Source organism: Oryctolagus cuniculus, chromosome 2 (genome assembly GCF_051225735.1).
Source record: "Oryctolagus cuniculus isolate XC-2025 breed Fujian yellow rabbit chromosome 2, ASM5122573v1, whole genome shotgun sequence".
Taxonomy (NCBI): domain Eukaryota; kingdom Metazoa; phylum Chordata; class Mammalia; order Lagomorpha; family Leporidae; genus Oryctolagus; species Oryctolagus cuniculus.
Genome location: NC_142868.1, coordinates 123,074,736 through 123,093,091, shown reverse-complemented (window position 1 = coordinate 123,093,091; position 18,356 = coordinate 123,074,736). Strand labels below are relative to the sequence as shown.

The window sequence follows — 18,356 nt, the reverse complement described above, 5'->3', positions numbered from 1 at the left end:
TAGCTTAATTACCTCTATATACCCCCTATAAAAAGATAGAGTCCCATTCTGAGATAGCGGGGATAAGGACTTGAATGTATTTGGGAGTAGGGGACACTGTTCCGCTCCTCACGTGTGGCCTCCGTGTTTCTTGGAGGTAATGCAGTGCCTTTGATCCGTAATGGATTCTTGCTGTGCTTGCCTCAGGAATTTCATGGACGAGTGAAACAGTCCCTGCCTCCCGCAGAGCTCGGCTTCAGAGGGCAGATATTTACGATGCAGGGTGATGCATGGGGTGAGACAGAGCAGCAGTGGTGGTGCTGGATTGGAAATGGGAAGAGCCTCCCAGAGGAGATCCTGGAGCCAGGTTACGAAGGGAGAACACATCAGAGCAAGAAAAGGGCACGTCTTGTGTCTCGGAAGCAAAGGATGTGAGATACCATGGTGATGTGCATTGTGACTACCAAAGCGGGGTCACATCCCAGAGGGTCGTGGCCCCATGATGAGGAGGATGGACTTTTCCTGCCAGTGATGCGGAGCCCATGAAGGAAGTGGTATGGAAAGATCCCCTTGACTGCAACAAATGGAAGGGCTAGACAGGAGGCAAGATGAGAAACCCCAGCCTCCAAGGGGAGAGGAGACAAGGGTTGGAGCTGCAGTGTGGTGATGTGAGGGACCAGCAGGGTTTAGGAGGCAGATCAGTAGAATTCGTGGGGTATGGGCTCAAATGGAGAGGGTAGAACCTGGATTGATTGCCCCATTTGTATTCTGGAGAACAGAAACCACCATCCTTGGGACCAGTGCTGTGGCGCAGTAGGTTAAAGCCCAGCCTGCCACACTGGCATCCCATATGGGCACCAGTTCAAGTCCCGGCTACCCCATTTCCATTCCAGCTCACTGCTGATGGCCTAGGAAAGCAGTAGAAGATGGCCCGCATGCTAGGGCCACTGCACCCACCTGGGAGACCTGGAAGAAGCTCCCGGCTCCTGGCTTCAGATCAGCACAGATCTGGCCACTGCACCCATTTGGGGAGTGAACCAGTGCATAGAAGACCTTTTTCTGTCTCTCCTTCTGTTTGTAACTCTATCCCTCAAATAAAATATTTAAAAAAAAGAAACCATCATCCTAGATAAGAACTGGGGGACACGTCTGGCGTGAGTTTAATTTTGCTTATAAGAAAAAATAATTGGAGTTTACACTCACCATTTACCCTTTGCCTGGCATGCACCACTTTCTTCACCCTGCCTGAGGATCTCCACTTCAGGCATCGCTTCCTTGGTGGGACCTCTTCTGAACCCATACACCAAGTGAGCTTCCCCTTCAAAGCGCCACAGTACGTCCCTTCCCTTTAAAGAATTTTACCAAAATGTGTGTGTATGTAGTTTTAAAAACTGACTTAATGAATTGGCCTAAATCTCCATGAAGACGGAAAAGGTTGTCTTTGCTCTTGACTTTATACCCAGGAGAGCCCAGCACAATGATGCAATTTTTGGGTGTAGAACCTCACTGTCTGCGCATTCTGTGTTTGCCAATTCACCTACTCAAAAAAATTTATTTGCAACCACAAATTTTACTAACTGAAGCCCTTCTTGGTCATTTGCAGATGTGGCCAGAGTAGCAAAAAGTTCTAGTCACCCAGCTCACGGCTGAAGTCACACAACATTCTGCCTTTCTGTTTCAGCTGTCAGGCTACAAATGGTGCCCTGTTCTATGTCTATGTAGTACCACATTTTCTTGCTGTTTTTGGTGATACCATTGTGTAAAATGACCCCAAGTGCAGTGCCAAATATCATGTTCTTAAGCTCAAAAAGGCTGGAGAAAATATGTAGAGTGTTAGAAGCTTCATTTAGGTATAAGTTCAATGTAAATAAACCAACATATAAAGTAAGATATCTTTAAACAGACACATACTCAGAAACAAGGTTTGTTGATCATTTGATAAAAATATGACCAGAGATTCAAAGGAAGTTAATCTTATAATTTCCATGGGAAAACAAGCTCAGTATTTGACATTTGGCATCCCAGCCTACTTTATAGAATGTAACTACCACAAATAATGAGAATTAACTATACTTAGTATTTGTTTAAATAGTGAATATATTTTAATCCAGATGCAAAGTATTGAAGATTGAAGTTTTGCAACAATGTAAGTGAATCAGCTGAGTGGCCTTGAGCAACTTACTTAACCATAAAGGGCCTTGAATTTTTTTTTATCTATGAAATGGAGGTAATGGTGGTCTGCTGGAGTGTTGTAAGGATTAAGCATTGAATGATGTGTGCAAAACTGGCAATGCTGGCATATGGTAGGGGCTCAAAACATGTTGGCTGTGAGTCCTGCTGTAAGGGTGGGCAGATCACATCTCTCTTGACCGGATGACCTGAGTGGATTTCTCCCACACAGGATGTAACCATCGCAGCAGCATGTGCTCCTCCAGGTGGTGGACGTAACCCCGTGACGCCCCGCTTCATCCGGCACTTCAGCATGCTGTGCCTCCCAATGCCCTCGGAGCACAGTCTGAAACAGATCTTCCAGGTGAGGATGGACTCGCACATAGACCAGGGGCAGGGGAGGAAAAGTATTAGTTCCAGGGTTCCTACAATCAAGAGTGTTGCCAGGCATCCCATTCATCCCTCCTTGAGTGACACACAGCTCAGCATGGGCACCCAGAGAGTGGTGGTGGGTAACGCCATCACTTCCTCCTGCGTGTGTGCTCTCAGACATGACAGTGACAAAGTCCAGGGAACAGAAAGTACTTGTATGAATGCAATTTCAGGGGTAGGAAATGGTAAATAGCACAGGTAGAATGAGACTAGATGACAAGTCTGAAGAGCTGACTTTGTCTGCAAGCACACAGTGATGGGGGAATTAACTGGGCTTCCAAGTTCACCTTTGTCGGCCTCTTCCAACAGAGGTCCTAGTACAGAAGAGAAACTTTTGGTTGAATACTGTAATCAATACACAATTCTTCTTAAGTGCTGAAACTTAACTGAAAAGTGATCACTGTTAAATATAAGAGTGGGAGTAAGAGAGGGAAGAGATGTGCAATTCGGGACATGCTCAAGCTGACTTCCCTCAAACGGTAGAGTTAGAAACATACCAGGGGATTCCAATTCAATCCCATCAAGGTGGCATGTACCAATGCCATCTCACTAGTCCCAGTGATCAATTTATGTTCACAATTGATCATAATGATAGGACTAAGAGCCAAAGGGATCACGTAAACAAGAATAGTGTCTGCAAATACTAGCTGATAGAATCAAAAAGGGAGAGAATGATCCAACATGGGAAGCAGGATACACAGCAGACTCATAGAATTGCAGATGTCCTAAACAGCACTCTGGCCTCAGAATCAGCCCTTAAGGCATGCGGATCCGGCTGAAAAGCCCATGAGAGTATTTCAGGCATGGAAAGCCAAGACACTCTGGCAAAAAAAAAAAAAAATGACCTAAATGAAAGATCTCTTTGAGATCCTAGTGGAAAGAACAGGTCATCAAAGAAGGAGGTACCTTTCTCTGAAGGGAGGAGAGAACTTCCACTTTGACTATGGCCTTATCTAAGTAAGATCAGAGTTGGTGAACTCAAAAGGCTTCCATAGCCTTGGCAACTCATGACAAGAGCCTAGGGTGATTACTGACACCAGAAACAAGAGTGTCAATTTGTTAAGTCAACAACAGGAGTCACTGTGCACTTACTCCTCATGTAGGCTCTCTGTCCTTAATGTGCTGTACATTGTGATTTAATGCTATAACTAGTACTCAAACAGTATTTTTCACTTTGTGTTTCTGTGTGGGTGCAAACTGTTGAAATCTTTACTTAATATATGCTAAACTGATCTTCTGTATATAAAGAAAATTGAAAATGAATCTTGATGTGAATGGAAGTGGGGAGGGAGAGGGAAAGAGGAGGGTTGCAGGTGGGAGGGAAGTTATGGGGGGGGGGAGCCATTGTAATCCATAAGCTGTACTTTGGAAATTTATATTCATTAAAAAAAAGTTAAAAAAAAAGGGGCAGAGTCAGCACGTCCACAACCATAGTATGTGCAAAGGGATTTTCTGTTCAAATTGAAATTGCTTACACCCATGGAAAATTGTTTTAAATAAATCTGAATTGATTTTGATAAGCTCTTTAGGAGTAATGTGAAGATGATATATAAAAAGGGCCACATTTTGGAAAACTTTGGGAGAATACTCTCTGATATGAAACAGTGTAGCTTAGCTCCTGTAAATAAATGCCTAATTAGAGAATATGCTGTATTGACTGCTTCCCATGTTGGAGCCGTCCCTCCTTTTCAATTTTATTATTATCAAACACTTTTCCTATTTATATGATTGCTTCAACACTTGAGCCTATCTATAGGATCATTTTGATACTTCTATCCGTATGATCTCTAACACTTAAAATGTTGTTTTTACTAACCAGCTTAAAGGGATTTGGGATCCCATGGCAAATTTTTAAGCTGTACTCTTGGAGTTAAGTCCATAGGAATGTATGCAGAACTATATTGCTTTACAGTTACAAACTTCATAGATCTCACAATTGCATCTTTAGGGTCCCAATGGTTCTTCCGTCTGTGCCCAACCTCCCACCCACACTCCGCACCCCTTCCCTCTCTTATTTATAACTGATTTATTTTCAATTAATTTATACACATATGGTTCACTCTATGTTAAATAAAGAGTTCAATGATTAATATGAAAGAAAAAATGGCAAATAAAATAAAAGGAAAAATATACAAAATACAAAAAACAAACCTTCCTCAACAGTCAAGGCATGGGCAGTTCAGTGTCATGGGTTCTCAAAGTGTCAATTTCACTTCTACAGATTGCCTTTTAGGTGCTCTATTAATTATCACAGGTCAGGGAGAACATATAGAATTTGTTCCTTTTGAGACTGGCTTATTTCATTATGTATGTTTTCCAGCTTCATTCATTTTGTTGCAAATGACTGGATTTCATTTTTTAACTGTTGTGTGGTATTCTGTGGTGTACATATTCTCACAATTTCTTTATCCAGTCTTTAGTTGACAGGCATTTGGGTTGATTCCATCTCTGTTTTTTTGTTTTTTTGTTGTTTTTTTTTTTTTTTTTTTTTTTTTTTTGACAGGCAGAGCTAGACAGAGAGAAAGGCCTTCCTTTCTCTTGGTTCACCCCCTAAATGGCTGCTACAGCTGGTGCACTGTGCTGTTCTAAAGCCAGGAGCCAGGTGCTTCCTCCTGGTCTCCCATGTGGGTGCAGGACCCAAGCACTTGGGCCAGCCTCCACTGCCTTCCCAGGCCACAGCAGAGAGCTGTACTGGAAGAGGAGCAACTGGGACAGGATCCAGCACCCCAACCAGGACTAGAACCTGGGGTGCCGGCACTGCAGGCAGAGGATTAGCCTAGTGAGCCACGGCACTAGCCTGATTCCGTCTCTTTGCTATTGGGTATTGAGCTATGATAAACATGGAAGTACAGATAGCTCTTTCATATGCTGATTTCATTTCCCTTGGGTAAATTCCCAGGAGTGCAATGGCTGGGGCATATGGTAGATCTATATTTCAGATTTCTGAGGTATCTCCACACTGTCTTCCATAGTGGCTTTACCAGCTTACAATCCCAGCAACAGTAGGTAAGGGTATCTTTTTCCCCACATCTTCTCCAGCAACTGTTTTTAAGATTTTATTTATTTGAAAGTCAGAGTTACACAGAGAGAGAAGGAAAGGGCAGAGAGAGATCTTCCATCCACTGGCTGACTCCCAAATTGGCTGCAACAGCCAGAGCTGTGCCAAACTGAAGGCAGGAGCTTTCTCCAGGTCTTCCCACACAGGTGCATGGGCCCAAAGACTTAGAGAGAGAAGGAAAGGGCAGAGAGAGATCTTCCATCCACTGGCTGACTCCCAAATTGGCTGCAACAGCCAGAGCTGTGCCAAACTGAAGGCAGGAGCTTTCTCCAGGTCTTCCCACACAGGTGCATGGGCCCAAAGACTTAGGCCATCTTCTGCTTTCCCAGGCCATAGCAGAGAGCTGGATTGGAAGTGGAGCAGCCACGACTCAAACTAGCACCCATATGGGATGCCGGCACTGTAGGCAGCAGCTTTACCCACTATACCACAGTGCCGGCCCCTTCAGCAATTGTTGTTCATTGATTCCTTATGAGAACCATTCTAATGGGGGTGAGGTGAAACCTCACTGTGGTTTTGATTTGCATTTATCTTACTGCTAACAACCCTGTGCATTTTTTCATGTATCTGTTGGCCATTTGGATTCAGTCTTTTGAAAAACGTCTTAGTCCTTGGCCTATCTCTTAACTGAGTTGTTTGTTTTGTTGTTGAGCTTCTTGATCACTATATATTCTGATTACTAATCTTTTATCAGTTGTGTAGTTTGCAAATATTTTCTCCCACTCTGTTGGTTGTCTCTTCACTTTGCTGAGTGTTTCTTTTGCAGTGCAGAAGTTTCTCAATTTGATATAATCCCATTTATAGATTTTGGCTTCAATTGCCTGTGCCTTTGGGGTCTTTTCTAAGAACTACGTCTGTGCTGATGTCTTGAAGTGTTTCCCCAATGCATTCTAATAATTTGAAGGTGTCAGGTCTTTAGTCCATGTAGTTCTTTAGTCCATTTTCAGTGGACTTTAGCGTATGAATTTTGGCATAATTTTTTCTAGATCTTAAAAGAATGTTTGGTATTTTTGTTTATCAAATTGAATCTGTAAATTGCTTTTGGTAGTATGAACATTTTGATGATATTCTTCCAATCCATGAACATGGAAAATGTTTTCCTTTTTTTGTATCTTTTATTTCTTTCTTTAATGTTTTGTTGTTCTCATCATAGAAATTTTTTACATCCTTGGTTAAATTTATTCCAAGGTATTTGATATTTTTTGGTAGCTATTGTCAATGGTATTGATCTTAGAAGTTCTCAGCTGTGGCATTGGCTGTGTATACAAAGGCTGTTGATTTTTGTGGTTCAATTTTATATCCTGCTTTCCCAAACTCTTCTATGAGTTCTGATAGTCTCTTAGTGGAATCTTTTTGATACCTTATATATAGAATCATGCCATCTGCAAATAGGGATAGATTGATTTCCTCCTTCCCAATTTGTATCCCTTTGATTCCTTTTTCTTTCCTAATGGCTCTAAAACTTCCAGGACTATATGGAATAGCTATGGTGAGAGTAGGCATCCTTGCCTGGCTCTGAATCTCAGTGGGAATGCTTCCAGCTTTTCCTCATTCAAAAGGATTCTGGTTTGTCATTAATTGCCTTGATTGTGTTGAGGAATGTTCCTTCTATTCCCAATTTGCTTAGAGTTTTTATCATGAAAGGGTGTTGTAGTTTGTCAAATAGTTTTTCTCTATTGAGATAATCATATGGTTTTTGTTCTTCAATTTATTAATATGATGTATCACATTGATTAATTGATTTTGAAATGGTTGAACCATCCCTGCATACCAAGGATAAATCCCACTTTGGGTGAATGGTCTTTTTGGTGTGCTGTTGGATTCAGTTGACAAGTATTTTGTTGAAGATTTTTGCATCTAAGTTCATCAGGGATGTAGTTCTCTTTCTCTGTTGTATCTCTTTCAGATTTAGAAATTAAAGTGATGCTGGCTTCATAGAAAACAATTGGGAGTATTCCCTCCATTTCAATTGTTTTGACTAGCTTGAGAAAAATTGGAGTTCTTCTTTAAATGTCTGGTAGAATTCACCAGTGAAGCCATCTGGTACTGGGCTTTTCTTTACTGGGAGGGTCTTTATTACTGATTACTGATTCAAATGTTGGTCTGTTCAGGTTTTCTGTGTCTTCATGGCACCTTTGCGGTAGGCCATGTGTGTCCAGGAATCTCTCCATTTCTTCTAGCTTTCCTGTTTTTTGGCATACAGCTCTTAGTAGTAATTTCTGATTCTTTCTATTTCTGTGGGTTCTATTACATTTCCTTTATCATCTCTAATTTTGGTAATTTGGGTCTTCTCCCTCCTTTCTTGGTTAGTTGGCCCAGTGGTGTATCAATTTTGTTTACTTTAAAAAAAAAAACTCAGCCAGTGCCATGGCTCACTAGGTTAATCTTCCACCTGCGGCACCGGCACCCCAGGTTCTAGTCCCAGTAAGGGCACCGATTCTGTCTCGATTGCACCTCTTCCAGTCTAGCTCTCTGCTATGGCCCGAGAAGGCAGTGGAGGATGGCCCAAGTGCTTGGGCCCTACACCCACATGGGAGACCAAGAAGAAGCACCTGGCTCCTGGCTTCAGCTCAGCGCAGTACACCGGCCGTGGTGGCCATTTGAGGGGGTGAACCAATGAAAGGAAGATCTTTCTCTCTGTCTCTCTCACTGTCTAACTCTGCCTGTCAAAAAAAAAAAAAAAAACCTTAGTTTTGCTGATCTTTTGTATTTTATTGGTTCCAATTTTGTTCTCTAATTTTAGTAACTTCTTTTCTCCTAGTTTTGGGTTTGGTTTGATGTTTTTCTAGGTCCCTTGAGATGCATTGATAACTCATTTATTGCCTTTCCAATTTCTTGATGTAGCACTAATAGCTTTAAACTTTCCTCTTAACACTGCTTTTGCTGTATCCCAAAAGTTTTGATATGTTGTGTTGTCATCTTCATTTCCAGGAATTTATTAATTTTGCTTTTTGATTTCTTCAGTGACCCACTGTTCATTAGGAGCATGTTGTTAGTGTCCCTGTGTTTGCATATGTTCTGGAGGTTCCTGAATTGTTGATTAACAATTTCATTCCATTGTGGTCAGAGAAAGTGCATGGTATGACTTCCATTTTTTAAAATTTGCTGAGACTTCCTTTATGGCCTAGTATGTGATCAATCCTAGGGAATGTTCCATGTACTGGTGAGAAGTATGTGTTCTGTGGCTGTAGTATGGAAAGCTCTGTTAGGTCCATTTGATCTATAGTGTCAATTAACTGTTTCCTTGCTAATTGTCTGTCTGGTTGATCTGTCCATTGCTGAAAGTGGGGTATTGAAATCCCACATTACTATTGTATTTTTGTCTATATCTCCCTTTAAATCCATTAACATTTCTATTAAATAGTCAAGTACCCTGTAATTATGTGCATAAACATTTATAATAGTCACTTCTTCCTACTGAATTAATCCCTTGATCATTATAGAGTGCCCTTCTTTGTCTCTTTTGACAGTTTTTGTGTTAAAGCCTATTTTTTCTGATATTAGGATGGCTACCCCCAGCTCTTTTTTGTTTCTGTTAGCTTGGATTATCTTTTTCCAACCTTTAACTCTCAGTCTGTGAGTTTCATTGTTAGTGTTGTTAGTGAGATGTATTTCTTGTAGGCAGCAAATAGCTGAGTTTTCTTTTCCCATTTAGCTAGTCTGTTTTTAACAGGAAAGTTGAGGCCATTTACATTCAGGGTGACTATTGATAAGTAACAATTTTGCCCTGCCATTTTTCCTTTATTATTGCCTTTTTTACACTTTGGATTTATTTTGTACTTTTGCTGGGAGTTTTTCTGCCTTTACCACCTTTCATAGTGATGACTCATTTCTGTGTTTCTGTGTGTGGCACATCCTTAAGCATCTTTTGTAAGGCTAGACGGGTAGTAACAAATTCTTTCAATTTCTGTTTGTTGTGGAAGCTCCTTATTTCACCTTTATTTATAAATGAGAGCTTTGCAGGGTATAGTATTCTGGGTTGACAGCTTTTTTCTCTTATGACTTGGACTGTATCTCCCCATTCTCTCCTAGCTTGTAGGGTTTCTGATGAGAAGTTCACTTTGAGTCTAGTTGGAGTTCCTCTGAAGGTAATTTGGCATTTCTCTCATGCACATTTTAGAATCTTTGTTTTACTATGGAGAGTTTTACTACAATGATTATGGTGAAAATCTTTTCTGGTCATGTCTATTGGGAATAACATGTGTTTCACGTACTTGAAAGTCCTTTTCTTTCTCCAAATTAAGGAAGGAAGTTTTCTGTTATTTCACTAAAAATGTCTTCTAATCCTTTCTCTTTCCATGTCTTCAGGGACTCCTGTGACCAATGTATTGGGTCATTTGATGGTATCCTGTAGATCTCTAACAGTGCTTATTTTCTGATTTCTTCTTGTTTCTGTTCTGACTATAAAATTTCCAGAGATCTGTCTTCTAGTTCAGATATTATCTCTTCTGCCTCACCAACTCTGTTACAACTTTCCACTGCATTTTTAGTTGATCTATTGAATTCTTTATTTCTAGTATTTCATTTTGATTTCTTTAAGATCTCAATTTCATGAGGAAAATTTTGATATCAACTATAGTTTTCTTTAGTTCATGAATTTGGTCCTGAGTAATCTTATGATTAGTTTGTTTTTGTTTTTTTTTTTTTTGACAGGCAGAGTGGACAGTGAGAGAAAGAGAGACAGAGAGAAAGGTCTTCCTTTGCCGTTGGTTCACCCTCAAATGGCCGCTGCGGCCGACGCGCTGCAGCCGGCGCACCACACTGATCCAATGGCAGGAGCCAGGTACTTATCCTGGTCTCCCATGGGGTGCAGGGCCCAAGCACCTGGGCCATCCTCCACTGCACTCCTGGGCCACAGCAGAGAGCTGGCCTGGAAGAGGGGCAACCGGGACAGAATCCGGCGCCCCGACTGGGACTAGAACCCGGTGTGCCGGCGCTGCAAGGCAGAGGATTAGTCTAGTAAGCCGTGGCGCCGGCGATTAGTTTTTAAATTCCTTTTCTGGCATTTCCTCAATCTCTTCATCCTCAGTTTCTAATACTGAAATGTTATGTTCCTTTGGAGGGCTCACAGTGACTTCCTTATTCTTGTTTCTTGAATCTTTTCCTTTATTCTTTGGCATTTGTTCTGGCGGCTTTTGTCTTTGGTCTGTGTCTCTGTGGCTTAGCAGGATGTCTACACTTTCAGTGAATGCCAAGAGGTTTGTGCTAGGTAGCCATGGTGTTCTGTTCAGTATTCCAGGGTGGGGCAACTATCCAGGGTAAGACCCCCATTGAGCATGTTAGCTCTCCTCTGAGCTGATGGATGTCCTGGTGTTAGTTCCCAGTGTGCTCAGCACTCATGTACTCTGAAATGTGCACTTCATTAAGCATCTGTGGAGTCTTTCCTACGAGCAAGAATCCCACTGTTATGAGCTGTTATAGGTAACCAAAGAGCTGGGAGAGTGCACTCTGTGGTTTCCCAGGATCTAGCACGTTGTCTCCTCTTATGCAGTCACTGTTTTCTCAGATTCAGCTCCCAGAGCTCTCTGGGTCATGGATTGTCAGTGGGGCCACTTCACTCTCCTAGTCAGTCCTGTTTATAAGGAACCTCAGGTGTTCCCAGAGCAGCTGTCTGTGTGTGGTCTTCCCAACCAGCTTCAGTGTGTATGCGAGGTGGGGGGTTGAGAGGGAGTTTCCTCTGGTTAGGTGTGTGGTTCATGGGTGTGTAAAATACCCACCCACTGTAGCACCCCCACACACACTTCTCAGTGGTATTCTGCAGGTAGGAGAAACCCAGTCAGTGCTTCACCTCCTACTGTTGCCAGGCAACTGATGCAGTGCAACTGGCCTATGGAAGAAGGAATTCTTCTGAATTGCTGTAGCCCTCATTGATTGGGTGCGATGCAACCCCTGTTATTTATTGCTGGGCTCTTACGGGAGGTAAGGCAGCTCCCTGCCTATGTCCAAAAAAAAAAAAAAAAAATGGCAGGAGCCTGTGTACCCTTCCCCCGCTGATCACAGGTCTCTGCTGTAGCAGGAGTATGTGGGTGGAGTGGGGGGGTGGGGTTCGCATGGAACTTTAAAAGCAGTACCGTGGGCTCTGACTCCCACGGAATCCCCTCTCGCCTTGTTTGCTGGGACAGGCGTCTTCCTCCAGGGACTCAAGCTGCCATTGTTTTCTGCTGTTTATTTGTTCCCTCGGCAATGGTTTGGAATGTTTCTATTGCTTGCACTGGGTCCCCTGTTGAGGTTTCCCCAGGGCTCTATCCTATGAATGTATTTACTCTCCTTCTTAAACATTAATTTTGCCCCATGTAAGTCAGACTGTCCTATAGCTGTAACACCATTTTGGAACCTCCCTTAAATTTCATTTTTAATCACAACCCATTTCAACAGTGTCTAAGATTTCAGAGTTTACCTTTCCTGTCCTTTGTCCTTGTATTGAGAAGGAAGAACCTTGGTATAACCAAGAACTGAAGAAATGGAAAATCAGTAAATTAAATTTGTTATGTGTAACATATATTTATTTACTTCTACATAAAAGAAGCCTATGAATCTAAATAGTACTTATGTATTATATATTTATAGATTTTTAATCACCTATTAGTTTTAATCTAGTCTGTCCCACTATTGTGTTGGTAATCCATTGCCAGTTACTCAAACAGTGCATAAATACAGAAGCACATCACTCATGAATGGTCTTGGCTTGCACAGATGTGGAATATGTGGGTTACGGGTGACTCTTCCTTAAACCACACCACATACACATCTGAGTGTTTACTGTTTTGAAATGTTTGTGACAAAATATGTATCACTATACATTCCAAGGATAAACCAAATGGCATACAACAAAGTAAATTGATGTCATTAAATGGAATTTCTAATTTGAAATATATAACAGTAATTGATAAACCATAATCATCTCCATAAAATACTAATAATATCCTCTTGCCAAAGCATCTTTCTCCAAAACTATGAGAATTCTGTCTGCATCTTCTGTTAATGTTCTTAATGGGAGCTTTGCAAAGATGCCAAACATGTTTTATAAGCCAGGTTCTCAGTAGAATACCAACCCATAGTCCCCTGAAAACTTTAAGGTTTTATTTATTTGAGAGAGTTACAGAGAAAATGGTCTTCAATCTGCTGATTCATTCCCCAAATGGCCACAGCAGCCAAAACTAGGCTGATCTGAAGCCAGAAGCTTCTTCCAGGTCTCCCACACAGGTTCAGGGCCCAAGCACCTGGCCCATCTTCCACTGTCTTCCCAAGCCATAGCAGAGATAGGGATCAGAAGATAAGCAGCCAGGACTGGCACTGTTAGGGTCTAAAAAAAGCCCACCACCCAAGGAACGACTCCAAGAGACTTTTTCTCTCATGCAACCAGCAAAGGGTTAAATTTATTGATCCAACATGTTGGGGCCCTCTGACAAGGACAGAGGAGCAGTGAGGAACTACAGCATAGGGTTTATAAAGGCAAAAACCGCAAAATCGGGAGGAGGGAGAGAATACACGGTTGCTAAGCGGTTGCTAAAATCTTACAATCAGCAATTATGATTTTAAGACATAGACAAATCACATCTTCATTATTAGCCCAGGTAACCCAGGTGCAACCTTTCTACTTTTAAGCTTGAGCAATCATGCTAGGGGGTTTTTGTGCGTTGCCAAGGGTGGTGTAGTGCACTGCTATTGTCCGACTATTTGAGATCATAGTTTCAGACCAGAGTCTCACGGTGGGGGGGTTGCTTTCCCAGAATGCAGTCTCAAGTGCTCCAAAATGGAGTCCCTACTGTCAAGGTGCTACTTTACTCTGTCTTATTTTTACAGCTGCACCAGGAAGGTTTTTAAACTGTAAGCTTAAGCTTAACTTTTGACACCCATACATATACAATTTTAACTCTTCAGCACCCATATGGGACGTCAGTGCTACAGGAGGAAGCTTGGCCTACTACACATAGTGCAGCGCCTCCCCTCAGGAAGCTAATATTCCAATTTTAACTCATGAATACAAATTTAATAGCACTTCATTCACTCCTTAAACATATTTCTGTTGAGCAACTACTGTATGACAGATGATATCCTTGACTCATGGAATTTCCTTCCTTGAGACAGATCATAAAGAGGTAAATGAGATGTAAAAATACACATGCCTTTACCAATATATGTCAGAAACTGTTTCGGTAATTTGTGATAGAAAATGGGCAGGCTGGAACTTTTTTCATGTAGTTTATGCACATTGCTTATATAATATAAAAATTCCAGCTAGACTATTCTTCATCATACACATACAGATGGACAGATTTTGATTAAATTTGAAGATTTCATTCAGGAGAGTCCTCAAAATACAGGCTGTGTGGACTGTGCTTAATACATGTTGATGGCCCAGAATGGAATACCTTGAAAAGACAGTCCATGGGGCCAGCACTGTGGCATAGTGGGTAAAGCTACCGCCTGCGTATGGACACCAGTTCTAGTCCCAGCTGTTCCACCTCCCATCTAGCTCTCTTCTTTGGCCTGGGAAGGCAAGTGAAAGATGGCCCAAGTGCTAGGACCTCTGCACCCATGTAGGGCACCCAGAGGAAGCTCTAGGCTCCTGGCTTTGGATCAGCATAACTCTGGCCATTGCAACCAACTGGGGAGTGAACCAGCAGATGGAAAATTCTCCCTCCCTCACTCTCTTTCTCTCTGTGTGTGTGTGTGTGTGTGTGTGTGTGTAACTCTGACTTTCAAATAACTCTTTAAAAAAAACAGTCCTCAAAAGCTGTTGAAGCTAATGTTCAACGCAAAACTTGCTGAACAACAAATAATTCAGTTTATTTCTAAAATCTCTCATCTACAAGCCCAAAAATCTAAAGTCATCACCTGGCAAGCATTGATAGGCATTCTTGTAGCTTCTTCCCATGAAACTAATGGTGATGAAAATTTATCTGTTTTAAAAACCATTAGGATTTTCTCAGGCAACTATGGGTGGGGGCTAACTCATAAAATATGTACTTTCAAACCATGTACATTATTAGGATATCAAGAGACTGGTGGCAGGGCTTATTTTATATTGGTAGTCAGGGAGGCCTCTCTGGAGAGATGACACAACCAAGACATGAGGGATGAAAAGACCTGACTAGGGAAGAGGGGAAAGGCTGTGCAGAGTCCTAAGGAAGGAACACAGAGTGTTAAAGCCAGCGTGGATGGGACACAGTGAGCAGTAGGGAGGGAGGGATGAGGTGAGGAGCTGGGGAGGGCTGGAGCTCCTGGGGGAGCTATGACCTGATTTTCATGAAAGAAAATGGGAAGGGATATCAGAAGTGGAGAGGCCGGTGAGTGAAGGAGGGAGAGTGGGGAGGAAGCAGAAGTGGGTGTTACCATGGGACACAGAAGGAAACGGATTCAAGACATGTATCAAAGATTGGTTGAGGGAGACAGAGAAAGGAAAGTGTCAAAGGAGACCTACAAGGGAATTCCAAGATGCCTGAGAAAAGAAATACTGCTTTATACAAGAGGAAAATAGCAGGGGAAAAAAGGCAGAGGAAGTGCCATTCCCAGGGGAGAGTTGGGGAAAAATCTTCAGTGGAAATTCTGAAGGAAGAGGGATGCTGTGGATCAGCATGGAAGGTGTGGACCCACAGCATTGAGCACAGACAACACAGGATCCCCCAAGCTGAGAGCAGGAGGATATGAGGTGAGAGCAGTCTGCAGCAGCCCCTGCCACTGCTCATACTGCTGGAGGGAGAGCCTTGCAGATCGCAATGTCTTTGAATCAAGCCAAGAGCCCTAAGGGAGGGGTGGGGGGCACGGTACCCACCTAACCCAGCAAAAATGTTTCTCCCTATCCCCCAACAAGAGTACCTGGCAACCAGTGGAGAGAGGGCTCCATCATTGTCGCTCCCCCTCTTCACAGAGGAACGACACAGGACCCTGCATTGTTCTTTTGTCTGCTCGGCCCTCCCCGGGTTTGCTGCTGGTTCTTCCCGGGTTGGCTACCGTCCCTTCCACCTCCGTGGAAGGGCGGTTCCCCCTGCCACCTTCCCCACTTCCACGGGGGAGCGGCACACCGCCGGCCGGCTCTCTCGGGGGCTGCACAGGTGTTCCTTCAGATAGATGTTCCTGGTGCATGTTGTCTCTCTCCTCCTTTATAGTCCTCTTCCACCAATCCCAACTCTGCTACCCACACGCCGAGTACGCTGCTCTCCTCCAATCAGGAGCAGGTCCTACAGTTTATTGGTTGAACTGGAGGCAGCTGTGTAGAAGCTGTTACTCCCTTCTCAGCACCATATTGTGGGAAAGCAGATGCATAGAATAAGTCTTAATTCCAGTAACAGTCTAGTCCGAGTTGCTCCCCACAATCATGACAGTAGTAGAGACTGGGTCGTAGAAAACATCAAAAGAGAAATGGGAATCAAAAAAATTTCCAATAATGGAGATGGTAATATATTAAAACCTGTGGGATAAAGCAAAGGCAGTATTAACAGGGAAGTTTATAGCAAGTGGTGCCTATATCAGGCATTTGGAAAGACATCAAATAAATGAGCTCTCAGTGCATCTCGAGACCAAGAAAAACAACAAACCAAACCCAAAATCAGGAAAGAAAAAATTAGAGAATAAACAAAATTGAAACAAAAACATAAAAGATCAGTCAAATGAAGAGCTAGTTTTTGGAAAAAAATAAAACTGGTATACCATTGACCCAACTAACCAAAAAGAGGGAGAAACCCAAATCAATAAAATCAGAGGTGAAAAAGGAGATGTAACAATAGATACCACAGAAATAAAGAATCATCAGGAATTACTACCAACAGCTTTATGTCAACAAATCGGAAAATCTTGTAGAAATGAATAGATTCCTGGACACATACCATCTATAAAAATTGAGTCATGAAGACATAGAAAACCTGAGCATACCATTAACCAAGATGGAGATTGAATCAATAATGAAGACCCTCCCAACAAAGAAAAGCCCAGGACTGAATGGCTTCACTGCTGAATTCCACCAGATTTTAATGAACTAATTCCAATTCTTCTCAAGCTATTCAAAACAAATAAAAGGGAAGGAATCCTCCCAAACTCCTAAGAGGCCAGCATCATCTTAATTCCAAAACCATAAAAAGATAAACCAGTGAAAGAATTATAGACCAGAGTCACTGATGAACATAGACACACAAACCCTCAACAAAATATTAGCCAATCAAATCCAGCAACACATCAGAAAGATCATTCACCCGAACCAAGTGGGATTTATCCTTGGTATGGAGGGATGTTTGAACATACAACTCAGTAAATGTGATACATCACATTAACAAACTGGAGAACAAAGATTATGATTGTCTCAGTAGATGGAGAGAAAGCATTTGCTAAAATACAACACCCTTTCATTATGAAAACCTTAAGTCAATTAGATATAGAAGGAACATTCCAGCTGGCGCCGCAGCTCAATAGACTAATCCTCCACCTGCAGCGCTGGCACACTGGCTTCTAGTCCCAGTCGGGGTGCCAGATTCTGTCCCGGTTGCCCCTCTTCCAGGCCAGCTCTCTGCTATGGTCCAAGTGCTTGGGCCCTGCACCTGCATGGGAGACCAGGAGAAGCACCTGGCTGCTGGCTTCAGATCAGCGCGATGTGCCAGCCGCAGCATGGCAGCCATTGGAGGGAGAACCAATGGCAAAGGAAGACCTTTCTCTCTGTCTCTCTCTCTCACTGTCCACTCTGCCTGTCAAAAAAAAAAAAAAAAAGGAACATTCCTCAACACAAGGCAATTTACGACAGAACAACAGCCAGCATCATAATGAATGGGGAAAAGTTGGAAACATTTCCACTAAAATCTGGAGCCATACAAGGATGCCCACTTTAACCATTGCTTTCAATATACTCCTGGAAGATTAAGCCAGAGCCATTAGGCAAGAAAAAGAAATCAAAGGGCAATACAAGATTTTTTTTTTTTGCAATGCAAAATCTTTAGCACCCACATGTCTTTGTATTGGATTTGAGCTTCCTATTTATTACTACCAAAAGTATCAGATCTGGGTTATTTGGAAGGTAATTATTCATTTTTAATCTAATCATCTCATGTTCTATTTCTGGTTCTAGGCCATCTTGAATGGATTCCTGAATGACTTTCCACCAGCTGTAAAGCAAACTGCATCCAACATTGTAGAAGCCTCCGTTGAGATTTATAACAGAATGAGTGTTGATCTCCTGCCAACACCAGCCAAGTCTCATTATGTGTTTAATTTGAGGGATTTATCCAAATGTATTCAAGGTAGTGTATCAACCCTTGTTCCCTGAACTGCAGCTTCCCTTCATTTCCATTAGCTTACAAACCTCTCGGTGGAATCATGTGTATCCAGGTGTCTGTGACACCCTGGGAAGCTGCATTGCAGGTCCCTGTTCAAGTCACTCTCCACCCCCACCCCAGGCTGACCACTTCCCAGCTCTGTCACACTGCCAACAACACCTCCCCATTTTTCCTGCCATCTGATAATGTGTCTTTCACTGAAAAAAAAAAAAAAGGCAATAGACCCAGAGCTGCCTCATTTTCTAAATCTCCCGTTCTACCTATAAACCTGTATCTTCCTTCTCTGAGCTGCACCTGTCATAAACCAGCAGTGCTCTGCCCTGAATACCAATCTGCTCCCGCCTGCTCGGGGACACTATTCTTATAGTTCCCACTTCTCTCGTGCATCTTCAATGTTTCCCCTTCTCTTGGATCATTCTCAACGATTACAGTACCTCCCATTTAAAAATAACTCTCCT

General features: G+C 42.4%; 1 protein-coding gene across 1 annotated transcript in view; it reads left to right on the top strand.

Moving 5' to 3' along the window:
* DNAH6 (dynein axonemal heavy chain 6) overlaps positions 1–18,356 on the top strand; it is a 315,572-nt gene that overhangs the window by 180,543 nt on the left and 116,673 nt on the right. The window contains exons 41-42 of the mRNA XM_008254187.5: positions 2,381–2,512; positions 17,691–17,862. Of these exons, the coding sequence (XP_008252409.3) occupies positions 2,381–2,512; positions 17,691–17,862 (304 nt within the window). The remainder of the gene's footprint in view (positions 1–2,380; positions 2,513–17,690; positions 17,863–18,356) is intronic.